The sequence below is a fragment of the Danio rerio genome, chromosome 13, assembly GCF_049306965.1.
Source record: "Danio rerio strain Tuebingen ecotype United States chromosome 13, GRCz12tu, whole genome shotgun sequence".
Classification (NCBI taxonomy): Eukaryota; Metazoa; Chordata; class Actinopteri; order Cypriniformes; family Danionidae; genus Danio; species Danio rerio.
Window position 1 is genome coordinate 43,953,326 of NC_133188.1, and position 23,688 is coordinate 43,977,013.

The 23,688-nt window shown below is 34.2% G+C and overlaps 2 protein-coding genes across 3 annotated transcripts in view; one reads left to right on the top strand and one right to left on the bottom strand.

Moving 5' to 3' along the window:
• The first annotated feature begins 572 nt into the window (after positions 1 to 572).
• got1 (glutamic-oxaloacetic transaminase 1, soluble) lies at positions 573 to 20,360 on the top strand. The gene is given in 9 exon segments (NM_213057.2): positions 573 to 819; positions 4,945 to 5,126; positions 7,184 to 7,307; positions 8,263 to 8,375; positions 10,504 to 10,608; positions 13,272 to 13,422; positions 13,513 to 13,678; positions 16,193 to 16,335; positions 18,394 to 20,360. Coding segments are annotated over 9 exon segments (1,233 nt in total). The 5' UTR covers positions 573 to 710; the 3' UTR covers positions 18,534 to 20,360.
• A 1,545-nt stretch (positions 20,361 to 21,905) lies between these two features.
• cnnm1 (cyclin and CBS domain divalent metal cation transport mediator 1) overlaps positions 21,906 to 23,688 on the bottom strand; it is a 42,103-nt gene continuing 40,320 nt past the window's right edge. Inside the window, exons 9-10 of one of the 2 annotated variants that reach the window (XM_073919647.1) lie at positions 22,211 to 22,259; positions 21,906 to 21,988 (exon numbers count right to left, since the gene is read on the bottom strand). In XM_073919647.1, coding sequence (XP_073775748.1) covers positions 21,967 to 21,988; positions 22,211 to 22,259 — 71 coding nt within the window. In that variant the 3' untranslated portion in view covers positions 21,906 to 21,966. Of the gene's footprint in view, positions 21,989 to 22,131; positions 22,260 to 23,688 lie in introns of those variants that run through there. The other variant, XM_021480604.3, reaches the window with a different exon arrangement.

Consider the following 23,688-nt stretch of genomic DNA (forward strand, 5'->3'; position numbering starts at 1 on the left):
TAAGTTGGCAACACTGGATTGAATTAATGCTGTAGTAGCTAATGTTCATAATTAGTCAATGTTAGTAGTAAATACATTAAGCTAACTGATGAAACCTAATTGTAAAGCGTGACACAAATTGCCATTCAGTGTATTAATAAGTTACATATGGGAAGTCTTAATTTGATATAGATAGTAATTTCAGTACAGCGTTCTTGATCCTTATCTGAGGTGGAAGTCTACACAGCACTACTGTTACATTGAACTACGCAGAATATTATGAAACTTGTTTTCATAAAAGCAGATAACGCTCATAAATTGCACAATTTCAAAATAATGATGCCGATGACTGGGATGTGGAACTCTGATAACCGTGGGTGTGAATGAAAACAACGCAGCTCATTGAAGCAAACGCATCCCGCCCTATTCTGCTTTACTATTGGCTAAAAGTCACGTCAGTCTCACGTACGCGCGCTCTCATTGGTCGCCCCAGCGCGTTTTTTGATGACGTAGCCGCTTGACCTTCTTGTACTACAATACGATTGGACAGTCCGCGAGTCCACCATCAACTGCATGTTTCTATTGGTAAGCTTAAACACGCCTGTCCTCCATTGCCCAAATCTCACATTTGAAGGTTAAAGTCAGTCAGTGTTCATCATACCGCACTTCAATCCAGCGGTAACCACTCTCCCCCCTCTTCTCTACATTTACAGACCCATTAAACCAGCAAAATGTCGATATTTGGTGAAGTCCCACAGGCTGCTCCTGTCGCAGTGTTCAAACTGACAGCAGATTTCCGTGAGGATCAGGATCAGAAGAAGGTGAATCTGGGAGTCGGAGGTGAGAGATGCGCTAGAAACACACACACAGATTTGCATATCTAGATATACATAAGTGTGTGTGTGTGTGTGTGTGTGTGTGTGTGTGTCAGAATAATGCATGCTTTGGCTGAGTTCATACTGTTATCCTCTTACTGTGACAACAATAGGCCTTTTCAATAAAACAAGACCTGCTTATCTGCTTCTGTACTGCTCATTTAGAATGAATTGCATTTAAATAAGCCCCATGTGTTTTTAAATTATGATACTGGAGGACACAGCACGTGAGCTCAGATCAGCTGTTTTCTGCAATCCAATAGCAGCATCAGTAACATGAGATTCTTCATGCATTATGATCTGACATTTAACGTTAACTGTCTCTGATTAACTGAATGTAAATATATAACTGTAGGCAGTGTGTACTGTATGCTGATTTTCCATTAGATTTTAGATTAATGTTACATAATATATATATATATATATATATATATATATATATATATATATATATATATATATATATATATATATATATATATGGTCTGAGCATTAAAATCATACATATAAACTTTTAACGCTGTTTTAATATCATTTTAATATTTTATATATATATCAGGGTTCATGTGTATTTTTACTACAAAAATTCCATGACATTTCCAAAACTTTTAGGTAAATATTCATGACCTAATGTTTTATGTAATGCGATGTACATGTAGTAAATGAGAAAAAAATTGTCTAAAAAATGTTCAAATGTATTTTAGCATATCAAAAAAAAAAAAATGTGATAATCTGTTTATTTTTATTTTATACCAGTAAAATCGCTTTTAGAAAATATCTTGTGTGAAAATTTTTAAAAATGTTTGCTTGTGTCTTAGGCTAAAGGCTAAATTAGCGCAAATTAGCCTTTAGCACACACATTATCCTACCTCTGTAGTAGTTATTAGAGATTGTTGCTGGACATGACACTCAAAATGTATCTTGAATTATGACAAATGCAAGTGAAAGAGAGGTAAAGCTAAAACTGCAAGTTGCTTTTTGCCCCACACAGAGAATGTCACGTGAAGGGATAGACATCGCAATTGTATTTGAAATTTACCCAATATTATCTTCTCAAATACATTAAAGTACACAGATATTTGTTTTGCAAATTTCCATGACTTTTTCAAAACATTTTGGGTTTACTTATTTTTCCCAAAATTTTCCAGGCCTTACAAAAATTTTTCTGTACAAAAAAAGTTTTCCAGTATCATAAGAACCTATATATATATATATAGAGAGAGAGAGAGAGAGAGAGAGAGAGAGATAGATAGATAGATAGATAGATAGATAGATAGATAGATAGATAGATAGATAGATAGATAGATAGATAGATAGATAGATAGATAGATAGATGATGTTTTAGTATTATTTAAAATTCCTCTCCCATTTAGTCACGCTTAATGTACTGGAAACAATAATGGTAATACTCTTATTACTGCTACTAATACTTTATGTTAAAAAAAATGCTTACACATGTATTTTACAATTTTAAAATCTCTTTGCCTCCGGGTAAAAGGAACAAAAACAGCTTTTAGTTTTAGGAAACTTTACTTTTCTGTTCACTGCATAAGCCACACAACATAATATATTTTATCACACTGACATTAAAGTCATGTCATTTAGCTCCAATGGCATCTAGGGCTTCTAAATATATCTAGGAGATCCTGATCCTGCTCTCTCAAGACAAATCAGCTGTGGATAGATTAAAAAAAAACATATTTGCTCATTATATATATCTAAAAGGTATAATAAAAGTTATCCTGGCACTGGTCGGCCATTCACTTGTGCAGCGCTGTTAGCTGTGGATGAATAGATTGTGTTCTGTCAACAGTATTATTGTGCAGAAGCAGGGGTTATCTGTCATCTGCTGTGTAGTTATTCCTGATCCTGGTTAGTCAGCTTGACCTTGGAGGATTGTGTCAGGATTATCTTTATCTTCTGCTTTTCCTGACACCCAGCAGACACCGAACGTGACTCCTGAGTGAAAGATGAAAGTCACCTCTTTGAAAAGCCCTGAGTCATGGTTGTTTGTGCATTTTTTTGTGACCACCTCCCTCTAGTCTGTGGTCTTTCCTCAGTGTCAATGCTGAAATGATTATCTCTCTTGAGCAACCCTGAAAAACACACTGATTTTTATGTGCTTTCTGAAGATGTTCGCTGCAAGAAAACGATATTTTGTTGTGCATGTGAATTAACTTAAAATATTAGTATTATTGTTTTGAATATTGAAGATTATAGACCATATTAAGTGCAACACATTAAGATTATCACTTATTTTTATTTCAGTCGTTAAAATATAATAATAAATGTGCTATATTAATATATTGATTGATTGGCACTTCAACTTCAACTGTATAATCAACTTTATGAAAATATTGCTGTGCCTCACAAAACTCATGTAATTCAGATATTGACCAGTAATAAACAGAACAGATGTTTTGTTCTGCATGTGTTTTGGATTTTAAAAGAAAAGCTGCAGCAGGATATCAGAACAGAAGTACACGTTATTGTCGAATAAGCACATTTTGCTCATGGTTGAAAGTTCACAGATAAATCCTGATCCTAGACTGCACTGATAAAATAGGAACAATTGAGTATGATTGATACTGAATAGAAAGGAATTCACTGAAATTTGTAGTGTAATATACAGTTGTTGAAGACATAATCATTAGCCCTCATTCATTCATTTTCTTGTCGGCTTAGTCCCTTTATTAATCTGGGGTTGCCACAGCGGAATGAACCGGCAACTTATCCAGCAAGTTTTTACACAGCGGATGCCCTTTCAGCCGCAACCCATCTCTGGCAAACATCCACACACACACACACACACACACACTCATACACTACGGACAATTTAGCCTACCCAATTCACCTGTACCGCATGTCTTTGGACTCTGGGGGAAACCGGAGCACCTGGAGGAAACCCACGCGAAGGCAGGGAGAACATGCCAACTCCACACAGAAACGCCAACTGACCCAGCCGATGTTCTAACCAGCGATCTTCTTGCTGTGAGGCGACAGCACTACCTACTGCGCCACTGCCTTGCCCTCATTAGCCCTCTTGGTTGTGAAAATAAGTACCAAGTTAATATTTATCACATGATATGTATGATATTTTTGTCACAGTGTTTCTTATTATATTTGTTCTTCTAGATAAAGGATTATTATTGGCTGGAATAATTAACAAAATATTAAATGAATGAAATTGCTAAGGTTAATATTATGTAAACTCAGAAGCGAAGAGCAAGATACTCTGGGGTTTTTTCAAGTAGTTTTCTTTATTAACAATCTTCTGGCACGCTGTAGTCATCAAAGACTAGGGTAGTGTTACTCTGTATTTGATCAATTTTAGGGGGCTGCAATGCATGGAGGTGGAGATTTAAAATAGTTTAAAGGTCCTGTGAAATTAAATGTTTTTAAGATGTTAGTAAAAGTTAATTTTAAAGATATCAAGTAGATAATCTAGTGTGCTCCAAAACAGTGACAAAATAAAGTTTAGAAGGTATAAAACTGTCATAATTATCTAAAGCTTGCAGTTTGTCCCCCTTAAATCGATCTTTTTTTTTTTTTTTTGACGCCACCTCATACTTAAGTTTCTCATCAAATATGGACCAATCAAATGCTATTTACAATCTGACATGCCCTGCCCCCTTCAAGATGCTTCTCATTTGCTTTTCTTTTGATGCTCTTGAGCTCAGCCACTCTCACTGGCTGAGCTGTTTTTAAAAAACATGCTATTGGCTGTTTTTAATAAGGGGGAGGGGCTACTATATATCTCACCCTCTCTTCATTTTTCTGTAAAACATTGAATAAAAATGAACACTTTAAAGCACTTTACACTCACAGCACTTTTAATATTGTTGTCTAAACAAGAAAACATTTTCTCAGAATTCTTGATCTGAAAGTAGGGAAAGCAGCATTATTTAAAAATCTTTACCTTATAAATGTCTTTACTGTCATGTACTTCATCCTTGCAGAATAAAAGTATTAATTTCTTCCAATAAAAAAAAAAAAAAACGTTTGATCCAAAATTTTAGCTGAGAGGGAGTGTGTGGATCATAATTTAGCCTGCCTTTGTTTTGAATGGTCATGGTGTTCCTCTCTTCAGCCTACAGGACAGATGAATGTCAGCCCTGGGTTCTCCCCGTGGTGAGGAAAGTGGAGAAGATGATCGCTGATGACCACAGTTTGAACCACGAGTACCTGCCCATCCTAGGCCTGCCAGAATTTCGTTCCAGCGCATCTAAGATCGCTCTTGGTGAAGACAGTCCTGCTATTAAGGAGAACCGGGTCAGAAAAGATCACACTTATTTCACAAACATAATTTTGTAATTGTTTTTTTTCTGTTGTAGGATGCAGGTGTTTGATCGCTTCTTTTACAACTATTTAAATATTTCTTCAGTTAAGCCTCCAAAATATAAAAGTCTCTGGAAATACAATCTACAGTAATCTTAAGAATGAATACTTTTGAATGAATCTATCAAATTTAACAGTAAAGAGATAATTTAAATTTAAAATATAAGTGATGCTCTTTTCATATGTCTAGTCATCAGAAAAATTAAATAGATTGGGGTTTCTATACAAACTTTAGTGATCTATTAAAAAGGATGCCTCTTTTGCAGCAAATCAGCATGTTAGAATGGTTCCTGAAGGATCATTGAGAGTGAGTGACGTTGCTGAAAATTCAGTTTATTGTATACATTGTAAAATGTATTCGAATAGGACATTAGTAAAATGCTAAATTGTATTAGCATTTCATATTACTGATTTTATTGTGTTTTGAATCAAATAATGCAGCCTTAATAAAAATGTAGCAACATGTTAATTGTCTCTCTCACTATTCTATTCTATTCTATTCTATTCTATTCTATTCTATTCTATTCTATGCTTCCTTCCTTCCTTCCTTCCTTCCTTCCTTATTTCCTACCTTAATTCCTTAACTACTTAAATCAAGGCTGGTAATATATATTTGTGATTCTGGAACACAAACTACAGTTGAAGTCAGAATTATTAGCCCCCCTTTGAATTTTCTTTTCTTTTTTAAATATTGCCCAAATGATGTTTAACAGAGCAATTTTCACAGTATGTCTGATATTTTTTGTTCTTCTGGAGAAAGTCTTATTTGTTTTTTTGTTTTTGTTTTTTGGATATAATAAAAGCAGTTTTAATAAAAAAAACATTTTAGGGACAAAATAAGCCTCTTTAAGCCAAGTATTTTTTTCCGATAGTCTACAGAATAAACCATCATTATACAATAACTTGCCTAATTACCCTAACCTGCCTACTTAACCTAATTAACGTAGTTAAGCCTTTAAATGTCACTTTAAGCTGTGTAGAAGTGTTTTGAAAAATATCAAGTAAAATATTATTTACTGTCATCATGACAAAGATAAAATAAATCAGTTATTAGAAATGAGTTATTAAAACTATTATGAATAGAAAAAGGGCGAGGCAGTGGCGCAGTAGACTTCACAGTTTCACGGTTTCCCCCACAGTCCAAAGACATGCGGTACAGGTAAATTGGGTAGGCTAAATTGTCCGTAGTGTATGAAATTCCAGAAATGGGTTGCGGCTGGAAGGGCATCCGCTGCGTAAAAACTTGCTGGATAAGATGGCGGTTCATTCCGCTGTGGCGACCCCGGATTAATAAAGGGACTAAGCTGACAAGAAAATGAATGAATGAATGAATGAATGAATAGAAATGTGTTGAAAAATCTGCTCTCCATTAAACAGAAATTGGGGGAAAAATTAAACAGGGGGGCTAATAATACACTTCAACTGTACTTCATACATTTTTAAGTTTATAAATTATTTAATTAAAGTATATTCATTAAAAATGGAAAAGTCTGAAAGTCTGAAAGCAAAATGAATAAACTTTCCTCTTTTGTATGTTTGTTAGGATTGGGGAATGTTTGGCAGAGAAAAAAACTATTTGAAAATTTGGAGTCTAAGGGTACAAAAATAATCTAAATACAGAGAAAATCACATTTAAAGTTGTCTAAATTGAGTTTTGGTATTTACTTTTATGGCCTTTGTAAAAGTAAATATCTACTTTACTTTAATACTTAAATGTATTGTTGAAAATGTACTAAATATTTTAATGGCACATGATCCATACTTAATATTCTAATGAATTTTGGTATAAAACAAAAATGTATTATTTTAACCCATGAAAGCTTTTTTTTGCCAAAGATATACCCTTGCAACTTAAGACTGGTTTTATGGTTCAGGGTCACATTTTTGGTCGGTAATTACCCAAATTAATTATAGGTTTATTTGCACATTTTATTTTATAGTTTTTTACTGCTGTTTTTTGTTTTTATGTGACGTTTTTGGTTGTTTTTCAGGTAGGGGCTGTGCAGTGTTTAGGAGGTACTGGTGCTCTAAAGATCGGAGCTGAATTTCTTCGCCGCTGGTACAATGGAACTGACAACACAAAAACTCCAGTTTATGTGTCTGCACCAACATGGGGTGAGCAGAAGACCAAGTCACATATAGAAAATCTGTATAACTGCATTACAGCAATACAGATACTTAATTGGCCAGAGTATTTTAACTTGCTGTTTTTATACCAAGTCTGAAATGTATTTTTATAGTTTGGCTTTTGAGAGCTGCTTTTTAAAAGCATTATGTACAGCACTTTGATAAATATTGTCATGACTGCGCAAAAGGCGGATCTGCGTGAATGAGTGTGCAGTTGTACAAACCTGCATTTGCTGACAGACAGTTTGGGCTACTTATCAGAATTATGGGAAGTGTCGGCCTGACAAATTTTAATTGGATGAACATTTTTTAGTCTTATGCCTTACCCAGAATATAAAAATACATACAGTTGAAGTCAGAATTATTTGCCCCCCTGTTTATTTTATCTTTGCCATGATGACAGTACATAATATTTGACTAGATATTTTCAAGACACTTCTATACAGCTTAAAGTGACATTTAAAGGCTTAACCAGGTTAATTATGTTAACTAGGCAGGATGGGTTAAGTCGACAACAATGGTTTGTTCTGTAGACTAGCGAAAAAACATATAGCTTAAAGGGGCTAATAATCTGACCCTAAAATGGTGGTTAAAAAATTAAATACAGCTTTTATTCTAGCTGAAATAAAACAAATAAGACTTTCTCCAGAAGAAAAAAAATATTATCAGACATCATTATCGTAAACCATCGTTTAGGAAATATTAAAAAAAGAAAAAAAGTTCAAAGGGGGCTAATAACTCTGACTTTAAATGTATAAATGCATTTAGATCATTTACTTTAATCTTTACTATTGGAATGTGAAGGGACTTTCAACCAGCACAACAACAAAAAATGTTTCTGAAGACAATCACTTACTGCACCTTTAACTTGTTTGAGTAAATTATTGTGTTTATTGTTGTTTCAATTTCTTAAATGTTAATCATCTTGCATCTTTGGTTGTAGAAAACCACAATGCCGTTTTCTCTAATGCTGGGTTTGAGGACATCCGTCCATACAAATACTGGGACCCAGTGAAGCGTGGACTCGATCTGGCAGGTTTTCTGGGTGACATGGAGGTGAGTAGTGGTTTAAATTCCGTTTGTGTTTTATAGCTGCTTATTTATCAGGTTTTGATAAAAAGTCAACTAAGATCTTTTTAATATTTGTGCAGAAAGAATTCTATAATTAACCACACAAGTGCCATTATAAAATTGAATTACAGTACACTAACAGGGAAACACTGTAAATGATGATCATTAAAGGGGTGGTCCACTACGATATCATATTTTAAACGTTAGTTGATGTGTAATGTAGCTGTGTGAACATAAACAACATCTCTGAATGTAAAAAGTTCAATGCAAAGGGAGACCTTGGTTTTTACAGAGTTAGCTTAGCAAAGCCTACAATGAAAGAATTTTGGGGACTACAAAAAATACTTCCGCCCACTGTGAGATCACAAAGGTTGGTTTAATGCGCACACAAACTGCGCAGCTAAGAGCCGTGGCCAGAGGCGCTGTAACGTTATAGCAGAGATGAAGCAAAAAATGCATCTAAACACCGCTGTTTCCACAGAGCTTCGTCTGTTTTTGTATTTGGGCTTCCAAAGGACACGACACAAAGACAAAAGTGCTTACAGTTCAATATTAATTATGTTCCAGAGAATCATAAAATACACAGCAAGCATGATTTGACAAAACAGCTCCAGAATCTCTCTCAGTTTAGTGCTGGATTCGGTTAAAATCTCCTTAAAGCAGAAGCTGTGAACTACAACCTGAAAGTGTTTTTATTTGTTAAAATTGATCATGACATGTACAGTGTCTAGTGTTAATGGTATGCTGTAGCAACGATGAAAACAATGGGAAATGCTGCTTTGCGCCACAAATGATTTAGCTACAAATTCATATTAATCATACTGCTGTAAAAACACACACACTCCACCAGCACGTTTGTTTCTCTTATGTGTGTGCGCAACTTTGCATTGATTGTCTTTAAGCAGCTTTTCCATGTTTCATATCTCAGATAATGAAGTCGCAAAAGATATGTGGATGATTTATATTACTCACACCGGCTTATTCGGATACATGTGAAAGACATCGTGTAATGCATAGAGTAAAAAAAAAAAACAGGATAGCTCACCTGACTCGTGGTAGCAGCAGAAAAATAAATCAAGGCTCACACTGGTCTCATCCCACATCTTGTGCTTTATTCTTCTGTCGGTATATTACAGAAAATAACTTAATTCGAGCATCAGAGAAAAAGGAAAAAAAACTCCCGCGCACATGCGCTTGTCACAGAAAGTTTACACATTCTCACACACTGCAAAAAATGCTTTTCTTGCTTAGATTTTTTGTCTTGTTTCTAGTCTAAATATCTAAAATTTCTTATATCAAGAAGCATTTTCTAGACAAGCAAAACATATTGCCTTTTTTTGAGAAATAATATTCCAATATTAAGTGAGTTTTACCTTAAAACAATTGAAATAATCTGCCAATGGGTTAAGCAAAATAATCTTACGTCAAAAGAAAAAAACAAGACTAATTTGCTTACCCCATTGGCAGATTATTTTGCTTGTTTTAAGGAAAAACTCACTTAATATTGAAATATTATTTCTCAAAAAAAGGCAATATGTTTTGCTTGTCTTGAAAATTCTTCTTGATTTAGGAATTCTTAGATATTTGGACTAGAAACAAGACAAAAAATCTAAGTAAGAAAAGCATTTTTTTCGCAGTGCACACACACACACACACACACACACACATAGACGCACACACACAATGGCAAACGCTCTTAAAGGAGCCGCACCCCATTTTCACTCGTTACAGAAACTTGTCAGATTTTATTTTTGTGAGCAGGCAGGAGGTTGACTGATTGTTTACACAACAGAAAAGTGCATGCTTTTATGGGCGTGACGTGGAGCTGATCTGCAAATCGCAGCACATTATGACGATAACCAATCAGAGTCACTTAAGGGCGGGCCTTTCAGAGGAACTAAGACATATATCAGTCGTTTTCATGTTAGCCGAGTAGCTGTGTATAATCAAAGTGAGATGTATGAAAAAATAACGCGATTTCCTTCAAGTGAAACATGAGCACACATTGCTTTGCATCTTATAAACACAACCAAGCCTTAAAATTACATTCTGGACCACCCCTTTAAATAAACATTGGCTATATACAGTCTAACTCTCATGTCTTTGGCATCAGAGTGCACCTGATCACTCCATCTTCGTTCTGCATGCCTGCGCCCACAACCCCACTGGCACAGACCCCACCCAGGACCAGTGGAAGCAGATTGCTGAAGTCATGAAGGTGAGGGCATCACTACACCTCCACATCATCTGACCGACATGCCAGGTTTAGAAATACTGAAGCACATAGAACAAAAATGGTCCCTAATTGTGTGTAATAGAGCATTTAAACACAGCCTACCATTACAACCTACTGTTGTCTAAATTTAAGCTCTCTGTAGTTTTATAAATACTAAGTTAACTATTGCACAATAACTTGAATATATCATAAAGTTGAGTCACACAGGGTCATCGTTCATCATGGCATTGCTTTACAATCAAGTTTATTTCATTAAAAGTTACATTTAATTTTGTCAGCTTATCTTAAGACTTTCAGTGGGATTCAGGTCGATTCGTAGTCAATTTATGAATAAAATGTAGCCTTTTTTTCACAATTTGAGTCCAGTTAATCTTGTAATCATCATCCTGAATGTTGATGGGATATGTCTTGTGACAGTTGTTTAGTGCATGAAATAAAAAGTAATACTGCGTTCATTACGGTTAAAAGTAGAAATGCACGATATATCAGTGACAACTTTGGTATTGGCTGATAACTACAGATTTTTTAATTTAATGTTACTGTTATTGGCCCGATGAGAAAAATAGGTTTATGTATAGCTCATAAATTGAAACTAAAATAGGAAAACACCAAAAGACCAAAAGTCTTGATTGATGTCCTGTTCAATTGAAGGATCTTTGTTTTTTCCAGTTAAGGTATTTAATGAAATCAGTTGCCCACTGTATTTTTATTTATTTATTTTTTGCTTTTTGCGTTTGTATTCATATGCAGAAAAAAATAATAATTAGCAAAGATTTATGAGGGGTCACTCTAGTCTGATGGCTACAATTAGAGTTTGATGATGAAACCTATTTTAAATTATTTATTTATTTGACCATTTTATTAATTTTTAAAAGTATACCTTCTAGCATTAAACACATTTCGTCTAGCATTTTCTGTCTTTTTATAAGGACCACCAAATTTCAGAAATTGTATTTGTGTATATATTTATGTTATGAATATTTTCATTCAGACTGTCTGCTGTTTTTGTGCAATTTCCCCCATTCTTTTTTCTAGGTTTTTTTTTTTTAAGATTGATTGTGAATATTACAGTTTTTCTCAGTGCCTTTGGTGCATTTCTTACAACACTATTTATATTTGAACATCAGTTAATGCATTTCTTAAAACAATTAGTCATTTGTGCACATCACAGTAGCAGATTCTCATTGCTTCCAACAAAATGCAAATGCTTTTGGAATGCATCAATTGCTTTCATACAACTCTCTGCTATTTATTACATTATCATCTGCTTCTTTTTGTTTATTTCAAAATTAACTAAACTTGTGAATGCTGAATAGTCATTCCATATTAAACTAATAGTCTTCATTTCATTACTTGAGTCATTACATACAAAAAAATGTTGAACTAGCTGTCAAAATCTGTCAAATGTAAATTTTATAAAAAGGTTTTAATCTTTTTTTTTTTCACCTGAAAATGTCTTGAACAATTTTATGAATGATTTACAGACCTGTGTATGTTGTAGGTTCAGTTCCAATATATTCTGCAATATTGTTTATAGTTGTGCACAGCTCTACTCAAAGGAAGTGTATGTTTGCTGTAAATAAGGGTGTGTTTATTCTTTTGCACAATTCTGTAAATAAACTAGGATTATAAAGTGCAAATGCAGTAAAAATGTGAAACATGCATTCAGTGTCTTGAACTCAGATATCTCACTAAATGCAGTGATGTCCAACTTTACTGTAGTTTTCAAATGGCTGTGCAAATAGTATTTAGTGCTGTCTTGAGCATTTGCAGGACGTGTCACCAAAATCTGACTTTTATGCTTTGGAAAACATGTACAGAGTAAACTGTCATAATGAAAACATGACAAAGCCATTTGACTATCTTGTTCATAAACAATGGTGTCAGGACTTTTCATTTTAATGACACTGACACCTTCACTGACATGAATACTTGCTTTTGAGGAATGAGCTCTCCATTTTGAGGCAGTGACACACTTTTGCAGGTTATCATCTCGGTTTTGCAGTTTGTACTAATTGTTTTGAGAAATGCATTAACTGTTGTGCAAATGTAAATAGTGTTGTGAGAAATGCACCAAAGCCACTGAGAAAAACTGTAAAATAGGTGTCTCCTGGTAAAAAGGTGTGACTTTAAAAACATCAACAGATTTCTAAGGAACAATTTTTAATGTAAGAGTTCAAAATGTAAATAAAATTAATAAAGAAATTATTAAACTTTTATTTAAGGTTTAAAATACAAAAATATTCAATTTAGCAACACTTGTTTATATGTTTGGTGAACAAAGTTACTGCTGTTCTCTTGTATAATATAGGAAACAGTACATTCAGTACAGTACAGTTCTATTAAACACAAAAGAAGATATTTTGCAGAATGTCAGAAATTTGCAGATATAATTATGACTAGTAGAAGGAAATACTGTGAAGGTCAGTGACTACCAGTTTCCAACATTCTTTAAAATAGCTTATTTTGTGTTCAACAGAATAAAGAAACACAAACATATTTGTGACGCATAAATTATGAGTAAATGTTGACTTAATTTTCATTTTTTTGAACCATCCCTTTACGTTTTTGATTGCCTAAATCCAAACTGTCATGTCTTATGTATGTAACTAACTAATTATCTCTTTTCTCATTTGTCTCTTCAGCGAAAGAATCTGTTTGCCTTCTTTGATTCAGCCTATCAGGGCTTCGCCTCAGGAGATTTAGAGAAGGACGCCTGGGCCGTGCGTTACTTTGTATCACAGGGTTTTGAATTGTTCTGTGCTCAGTCGTTCTCCAAGAACTTCGGTCTGTACAGTAAGTGGCTCCGACAGCATTTACAGGTTATATTTTTATTCAATCCTGGTTCAGAATCATGTGATTTTAAAGAGTAATCTGACTTCGCAGATGAGAGAGTGGGAAACCTGACTGTTGTAGCCAAAGATCAAGACAATGTGAATCGTGTGCTGTCTCAGATGGAGAAGATCGTGAGAATCACCTGGTCAAACCCTCCGTCACAGGGAGCTCGTCTGGTCGCCATCACACTAAACACCCCGGAACTCTTTGCTGAATGGTAAATGCTAATAACATTTTTTTTTTAGTTTTTTTTTTTAAAGTTTTTTATTTAAAGTTTTTGTTGTTGTTGTTGTTGAACAGCATATACACTTAAAAATATACATACACGTATGCATGAATGCAAATATAAAAATTTGCGTAACCGTCAACAAACTTATAATTTCTTGAAACAATTAAGTGAGACGATAAAAGGTAAAAGTACATTTTGTAAAAATAAAAGTCAGCATTTATTAGGGCCATTGGGATTTTTTTAAATGAACAGTTTTGTATCATTTATTTACTTTGAGGATTGTCATTAGTGTAGTAAAAATTTCATCTTGTGTATGACTTTTGTGTATTATGGCATATTATTTATACAAGTATTTATATACTTTATATACTGTCTCTTGTTCATGCAAATATTCTGTTATAAAAGCATGTATAAAAAATGATATGCTATATAACTATACATACACAACAGACATACATATATGTAATAATAATAATAATAATTATATATATATATATATATATATATATATTAGAGGTGTAACGATACACTCAGCTCACGATACGATGTGTATCACAATATAATGTTCACGATTCGATATGTATCACGATATTTGGAATAAAAATTGAAAATTAAACTAAAATGCAAATTTTACCAAGTAAACTATTTTTTATGTATTTCTTTTGTTTCAACTTGTTAAACTGAACCTTCTTTAAGAAAATAAATTAAACAGGCCTGTCTCTGGAAAATAAAACAATTTAAAAACTTCTTAAAAAAATATTATTGAAATGACAGAGACAAAATTAAGGAACAATTTAAGTAAAGGTGCAAAAAAAAAAAAAAAGCTTTCTATTCAATTGAATTTAACAGTAAGAGCTTAAGGCTTTGCTTGGTCACTTGCGTTTTTTGTGTGTGCAAAAAAAAATCCACATTTCCAGGTATTTAATTCATATTTAATTAAATTCATTTAGAGATATCTCTAATTACAATTGTGACTAGTCAAAACTCATTTAGAGATATCTGCAAATATTTTTCAATGGAAGTCAATGGAGGAATATGACTAGTCATAATATATTTGCAGATATCTCCAATCTGATTTCGTACTAGTACAATTGTAATTGCACATATCTCTAATTGTCATTCTGACTAGTCGAATTATAACTATGGCTAGTCAAAATATAATTAGAGATATCTCTAAATATATTTATGGATAGTCAGAACAAAGGTTTAAATGCTAAAACGGCTTGCCATACGCGCGCGTCTATCAAAGTCCGCCCTCTGTAGTAACAGCTCACGGTCAGCTCACGTCATGTGTGATTTTGCGGCGGGAACATTATATGAAGACAGAATGATATTTTAGGGTGAATTGTACCTTATAAATACAGTATGTGACTCTTTCAACACCATTAGGAGGTATCCCTGTCGCTGTGCAAAGTATGTAAATCACTGTGAAGACTTTAAAACTTAGGATGTTTGACCCAGTATGCCTGTCAAAAAGCGGACGAGTCTAAAGCAATGACTGTACAACCGAAATGTTGCCAGACGTCTGATTTTGAGAGATGGGCCATCCTCTATGTCAGCTCCACTCATCTTGGTCTGCTAACATTACTGCTGCTGCAATCTGAACTCACGTGCGACAGCAGGTGGAATGTAGCTCACGTGCAAACAGCTCAACTAATAAGAGAAAACGGACGTCATATCGTAATGAAATCGTCATAGCACCACGATGCATATTGTGACATTTTTGCATCGCAATAAATGGTACAACGATAAATCGTTACACCCCTAATATATATATATATATATATATATATATATATATATATATATATATATACACACACACACACACATCTATTTTATACTTTTATATTAGTAGTAGTTTTTATAGTAGTTTTATCACACACAGTTTACGATTATTATTATTATTATTATTATCATCATTAATAATATAAATAAAGGGCGACGCAGTGGTGCAGTAGGTAGTGCTGTCGCCGCAAGAAGGTCGCTGGTGTGGAGTTTGCATGTTCTTCCTGCTTTCGCGTGGGTTTCCTCCGGGTGCTCTGTTTTCCCCTAAAGTCCAAAGACATGTGGTACAGGTGAATTGGGTAGGGTAAATTGTCCGTTGTGAATGAGTGTATGTGGATGTTTTCCAGAGATGGGCTGCAGCTGGAAGGGCATCCGCTGCATAAAAATGCGCTGGATAAGTTGATGGTTCATTCCGCTGTGGCGACCCCTGATTAATAAAGGGACTAAGCCGAAAAGAAAATGAATGAATGAATGAATGAATGAATAATATAAATAATAGTAATATACTTTAATAATAAAATAATAATCACATATTGTAAATAATATTATTTACAGTACATCATTTATATAGATTTTATATATATAATAAAAGTTAAAATAAAATAAAAATAACAAAATATAGCAAAAAATCCTAATGATCTATTAGGCTTGTTTTACCCCTGCAAATACTGGGGTGAAATGTGAACTGGATGTTTTCTTGATGTTTTTCTCCAGGAAGGCCAATGTAAAGACTATGGCAGACCGAGTTCTGCTGATGCGAGCTCAGCTGAAGGAGAAACTGAAGGCTCTGGGAACTCCTGGAACCTGGGAGCACATCACTGAACAGATCGGCATGTTCAGCTTCACTGGTCTCAACCGTAAGCATCTCCTCCTGGCACTTTCACACTCTGCTAATGCATGTGTTTCTAACATCTGCTCCAACAGTCTAATGCCGTTTCCTCACACATTACTGAAGATTAATTGTTGCCGTTGTGTCAAACCTTTATTTATTTACCTTTTGTAATGTTTTCTGAAATCATCATGAAAGAAGCCTTGATGCTGTTAAAAAAGTGTATTTCAACTGCTGGACACTCATAGTTTGTTAGCCATAGTTCAAAATGAAAATTAATAAGCATTAAAGGGGGTGGCATGGTAGCTCAGAGCACTGTCGCCTCACAGCAAGAAGAACGCTGGTTCGAGTCCCTGCTGGGCCAGTTGGCATTTCTGTGTGGAGTTTGCATGTTCTCCCTTTGCTTGCGTGAGTTTCGGTTTTGCTTGCTTCGGTTTTTCCCCACGGTCCAAAGATATGCACTATAGGTGAATTGAATAATCAAAATTGGCCGTAGTTGTACAAGTGTGTGTATGAAAGTGTATGGGTTTTTCCCAGTACTGGGTTGCAGCTGGAAGGGCATCAGCTGCATAAAACATATGCCAGAATAGTTCGGGGTTCATTCCGCAGTGGCAACCTCTAATAAATAAGGGATTAAGCCAAAGGAAAATGAATGAATGAATGAAACAAACATTAAAAGAACACTACTTTTTTGGAAATGGGCCCCCAGAGTTAAGGCGAGTTTATTATTATTATTTATTTATTTATTTATTTATTTTTAGTGTTTTACTTTTACCTTAGCTTAGCATAGATTATTAAGAACTGATTAGACGGAAAGCATCTCGCGCAAATATTTCAAAAAGTATAAGATCATTTCGAATTATACTCTTATTATGGAATAATAATGACATGACTGTAGTAGGCGCAATGATATTATGCATGCGTTACCTAGTTACCAAGCTAGGGTTTTTTCAAGGTTCTGCGTAATATCAGGACCCCTGCTGGAGCCATTATACGACACCAAAATTCTTTTATTATTTTGCTTGAATAGGAGTATAGTTTTACTTTGGACTGGAGCTTTTCTCTGTCTTAGTACATGATTTAACTACGGATAAGTCAGGAAGGAAGATTTGAAGGAAATTTCTAGAAATAAGAAGAAAAAGCAAGATGCTAATGGTCTAATCCGAATCAGTGATCTATGCTATGCTATGCTATGCTAAGCTAAGCTAAATGTGCTCTTGCCAAACTTGTAGATCGACTGAATGGATAAAAAATAGTAAAACTCAAATAGGGGAGTTATGAAATTAGCCTATTTCCTCCCGTTGATCTATGTTGGAGGCTCTATAACTGGAAATTATTAGTTTGGAATATATCACAGCCAAAATAAATAGTGCCAGTAAGAAAACTGTACAATTTTTTGTAAATATTAGAGAGAGACTGTATCAGATAAATTTCAGTCCTGATTTTGTACGTATTATTTTAGTATTTCTGTTTTGATTTTATTTTACATTTTTGTTGGGTGGATCTCAGTCTTTGTTTAATATTAAAAAATGTTCAATAAAAAAAGAATCAAAATAAAAAAAAACTTGCCTAATACCCCCCCAAAAATGGATTGTTCCTATAACATATCGTCACAGCTAGATTTTTGGTCCTTTTTTTAGATTTTGTACAGATTTTGCTCTCATGTAAACACATCAACCGGCTTTTTGTGGTCTTATTATTGGTGCATTTATTAATGCATTCTCACATCTCATGTTTTAAATGTATAGTTAAAAAAAATTAATTACACTTAGAAACGAGCTTAAAAGAAAATGGAGCTGATGTCAGAGGCATTTTTAAATTGCAGGCTATAAGGTGGGATAATTTTCACCAAGTAATGCTTAAAGTATACTCGTAATCGAAAAAATGCTCATAATACTCAGAGTACTTTTAAAAAAAGGCTATTTTACTCATACTTTGAGTAGTATTTAAAACAGATACTCTTACTAATTTTGCACTACATTTCCCCCCCCCCCCGAGTATAATGGTATTTTACTTTAGTGTGGTTTTTTTCAGTGCTCTTTCCCCCAGTGTCCCTAAATCATCTTCATATCTTTGTGTTTTACAGCTAAGCAGGTGGAGTACATGATAAAAGAAAAGCACATTTATCTAATGGCCAGCGGCCGCATCAACATGTGCGGTCTCACCTCCAAGAACATCGACTATGTGGCCGAGTCCATTCACGAGGCTGTCACTAAAGTCCAGTAATCACCGTCACCTGTTTGTTTGTGTGTGTGTCAACAAGAACATAGACGCACACAGGCACACACACACACCAACACACACCTTCACACACCAACTTGTGCTGGTCTAATTTACTCATCAGCAAGATCCTGTTTTAATTTTGTAATTATATACAATGAAACTGTCCCAGAATATGAATATATATATGCACACAATTTCCTTCCCTATGCCCTTCTCATGTGTTAAATATTCTCAGTGCGTTTCATTTTAGTCTTGTTTGTGTAAATAAGCACTTTGAGGATGGGTTTAACTATGGAAGCTAGTTTCTGCCACAAAAAAATAATTAAAAAATAAGATAAAAACCTCACAAATGAGGCTTTTATGGTTTATATCTTGCCCCTTTTGACTTCTTTCCCCCACAATCGATAGAAAAAAGTTAAAACAATGCTACATTTTTCGGATAAAGGTAACATTTCCAAGAGGGGAAAAAGTCAAAGTTACAAAATATAAACTTTTCTTGGAATTTTAGTCATTTTTTGTTCATGAATCCAAGTTTGTATCTTGCAGTTTCAAAGAGGAAAAATATTTCACCCTATATTTTGCAAAGTTTAGTTCCAACCCTGCTTCAACACATTTACCTGTGGGTTTCAAACAAGCCTGAAGTACTCAGTTAGTTTAATCAGATTTGTTTAATCAGGGTTAAAGATAAACTGTGCAGAACTGTGGCTTTTTGCAAGTTTAATTTGCATCTTTGAATGGAATCAGCTAATGTGACTCTTCAAGCTCGCTGTCGGAAGGAATGAGCCCAACTGCTTAATCTTGTTCTTTACCTCCATAAAATGTTTCAATATCCATTTCCTGTGAGGAATAGTATACAGTAATGCTATATACATATTTCTATATATACATTTCTGCACATTTCCATCAATAGGATGTTATTGTATTTACAAAGGGGGTCTAAACTGCAAAGTTGCCCTGAGGCAAGAAATGAAAAATTACCATTTTAGTATACAGATAATAACATAAAGTGTCTCAATCAAATATGCTTCACATATCTATGCACATCACACACATTGTTAATGTAAAGACATTTAAATATGTTAAAAAGTTAAATCTAATTTATGTTCTGCTAGCAGTGTGCTCAAGCAGGCTATTGTCCCAAAATGGCTGTTTTGCCCCCAGAAGAAAGATCAAACCCTCACCCACCTTAAATTTTATTGGTCACAAGCTATTATTAGACTTTTTTTTTTTGTGATATTTTATTTAAAAAAAATTAAAGGGGGGGTTTTCTGGGCCAAAAAACTGGTTTGTTGCCTGAGTGCAACACCATGCCATAGAGGGTTAAATGGTATTTTCCTCAGAATTGCAAGAAATAAAGTCAGAGTTTTAGAAAAATCTGAATTGTGAGATATAAACCATTTTTAAAGAAGTAAAAGTCAGAATTATGCGATGTTTTACTTTTTTTTTTATCATGCGAAGAAATGTGCTTCCATAGTTTACAGTCAGCCAAACTCCAGTCTCTGGATTACATTAATCTAAAGGCTCCAGCTTGACTGATTTCATTATCTCTCATGCTCCTTGGATTAAATTACAACAGATCAGTGAGATTAAATCTGAGTTTATTGACTAACTCCGAACAGAAACAGATATGACAAAAAAAGAAGTCCTATCTTATCTTTATCATCCCATTTCACTGTATTGAGTGCTAAACTGAAGGACGATGTGTCTGTGAAGCTTGCACTGAGATGAATGACTGCAGAACTTGAATAACTGAGGGCATTAGATTGTGTTTCGCTGTTATTTTCAATGGGATTTATTTGCTCCTACAGTTCATTAAATGGCTTAACTCAACATTTTACCCCTAAATCAAATTTTTGTTGAATAACTTTTTAACTTATTGTAAAATTGGAGGGAAAATCCTGCATCTCATGTCTACTGAAGGCAGGTCAATTCTTTTTAAAGTGATTTTGAAGTTCAACGTTTCTTTGGCGGTGCTCATTCTGGAACTTCTGGGTCGTGAAGAGCCCAGGCATCGTTTTGCACTTTATTTTCCGATGTCTTTTTAATCTGCTGAATCTGCTCCATCTCATTGTGTTCCGGCTCGTTTGTACACTGCAGTACTGTTTAATGAATGTGCAGTCATTAGTCCAAGTACATTACTCCCCCAACCAGCTCATTATAGTGTCGTAAGATCAAACCACTAGGAGTATAACAGCTCTCTGACCACAAGTATACTAATCAAAGTACATTGAAATAAATGAAGTAAGTTGACATGTCCTGCTGTGTTTAATTTGTGTATTTTTCTATCAGTAGTAGTAATACTTGTAATATTATGATATTGAAATGTCATTTATTTTGTTATCAAATTAAAGATCAAATGAATCCTGGGCTGGTCAGCAGAAGAGAAAACCAAACATATATTTCAGAATGTTTTGCATTAAATCTCTTATGTATTTAGATCTTGTTGACTAAAAGCTAAAAAGCTTTTAAATACCACTTTTACCAACTTTAAACAAAACTACAGGTATGGGTTAACCTTTTTATTTAAATCAGTGTTTTAATCTATAGGTCTATATTTTTTGGGTATTTTTTGATCTCTCTATAGTCTTGTAAGGAAAGATTGTTGGCACAAAATACAGAAACTGTAGTGAAATTTGGTATAAAAGCCATTTTTGCTGCTTTTCAAATCTTGTTATATTCAACCTTTACATTCATTGTTGTCAGAGAAATCTGTGGTTTTACGGTTTTAAAATGTGTGATTTATTAACAGCACAGAGATAATGATTAGTTTTAGACACCAGAATTTTGTGTTGCATAAGTATGGTAATGTTAAACCTACTTTGACAGGTCAGCTTTTGGTATAGGCTCTAATCATTGAAATTGAAGGGCAAGCCTATAGGCCTCTGCCATTTTACAGCCCTTTTTAACCACTAACATTTGGGCATTTAATATAGTAATAGATTACTGGCATTTTTATAGACAAAAAAATTTGTAGAACATGTGGTCTGTGCCTTTAGGATGAAATGTTATCGATCTATTAAACAACAGCAGTTATTAAAACGGTTTCATTTTACCCACTTAACTATAGTGAAATTTGATGATTTTAAAGCTTTTTTTTCCCCTACAACAGACCTGAGAGTTCAACGAGTTAATCTTAGGAAAACTAGTATAGAAAAACACTTCTGTGTTGCTGTTATTATTTTTATTACACTTTATAATAAAGTTCAATTTGTTAATGGTCAGTTGCCTAAAATACATACCAATAATTATTATTTAATTTCATCATAATATTGCCTTACTGTTATAGAGTTTAGTTTTTTCGTAGTTTTAGTGTCCGAACACACAGAATTTAAACATCACGATTTCTGAAATTGTCTGTAAAATTAACCTGGCTAGTTTTTTTTTTTTTTTTTTTTAATAAACTTTTATTTAGAAAAGAAGAAATGTACAATTTAAATCAGGAAGTAATCTGTAGGAGACTGGAACACAAGAATATAATTACAAAGTGATAAGAACAATAAGTAAATATAGGCTAAGTATTAGAAAGAAAAAAAAGAGAACAAAATAAAAAAGGGAGGTAAAAAAAATAAACACAGAAAGCACTAAATAGCCTACTAACACACTGGAAGCATGATATTTTCATAAGTTTATTTTAACTTGCAGAATTTTTGTTGTTAATCAAAAACGCTAGCATGACGTACCTGTAGCATCTTGTAGGCCATTTGTTGTTTTTCGCGCCATCGAACGAGTCTGGAGGAGACGGAATCAGCTAAACAAACCATCACGGTGAGTTATGACACATTTCTTCTGCTAAATAAGCCTGCAGAGGACATCTCAGAGTTGCAAAGTAATAATCCAATAACCCAAGAGAAAGCTTTGAATACTAGCTTAAAACAAAACTGCTTAATGTTACTGTTTGACTCTGGAAAACAAGCTCAGCGTTGCGTTTATTGCTTAAAATATAGTTCAGTTCCCTGAGGCCACCAGGATGTGGGATTACATTAAGTTTTTCTTTATTAAGGTCAAAAACATGTCAACAGTTTTGTTGAAAACATTGAATAATATTTAATGAAATGTATTTAATTTCATATGTACAATATTTAAAACTTAACCTTATCTCAATCAAAACTTAATGTACCCTATTTCTTACAGGTTTCAATAGTCTAAATTTACTTTTGTTGTGGTAGGCCTACATTTATTTTTTAATTTTCAAAATAGGCTACAGAAGCTTTAGTAAAATGTGCTCAAATGTAGGCATGAGATGATAACCAATTATCCCGGTTTAGAAAAGTAAGATTTCAAAACTGTTAATGGTATATCTGCACGTTATTTTAATTTACTTTTTAGTTTTTTAGGACAACAGTATCGCCAGCAGAAAAGATCTCCAAAGATGCCATTTTAAATAGTAAAAAAAATCTTTTTGAAATAAGTGAAGTTTATTTCTAAACTAATTTCGAGAGCAGCCATTTGCTTGCAGCCAGTCCTGCATTATTCAATTTATGATTCACCAATCAGAAACTTTAAATACCCTGAGTTCCATTTAACAGCCATCTTCATTTTGAAGAATCCCCCCTTGCACTTCTACTCCTCCTCCTTTCCTAAATGTGTGGCACGGTGGCCTAGTGGTTAGCACTGTTGCATCACAGCAAGAACGTCACTGGTTCTAGCCCTTACCAAGCCAGCCAACATTTCTGTGCGGAGTTTACACATTATCCCTGTGCTTGGGTTCCCCGGTTTCCTCCCACTGTCCAAAAATATGCAACTTAAGTTAATTGACTAATGCAAATTGGCACCATAGACATGCTCCTAGTAGGTAGTAGAGCTATCACTATCTGTTCATTAGCTACTAAAGCAGGGGAGTTCTCGAGATCTACCTGAGCTCAAACTCCCCTCTCACCTTGCAAATGGGAAGGAGCCCCAGGCTCGAGGATCTTATGAGCTCAGGGCTCTCTCCCGGGACAGCAGCCAAACACACTTTATAATCAATCATCAGCTAAGTGTGAACTCTTGAAATGAAGCTAGAAGAAGTCAATGATTCATTTGAATTATTTAGCCTGACATGTTTACTGCTCCAAAATATTTTAAATGTTTCTTAAAATAAAATATATTGTGTTTTAAAAGGAAAAAATGTTTTTGTTTTTTTTACCCAGACATTTCAAAACACTACATTTTAGAGCAG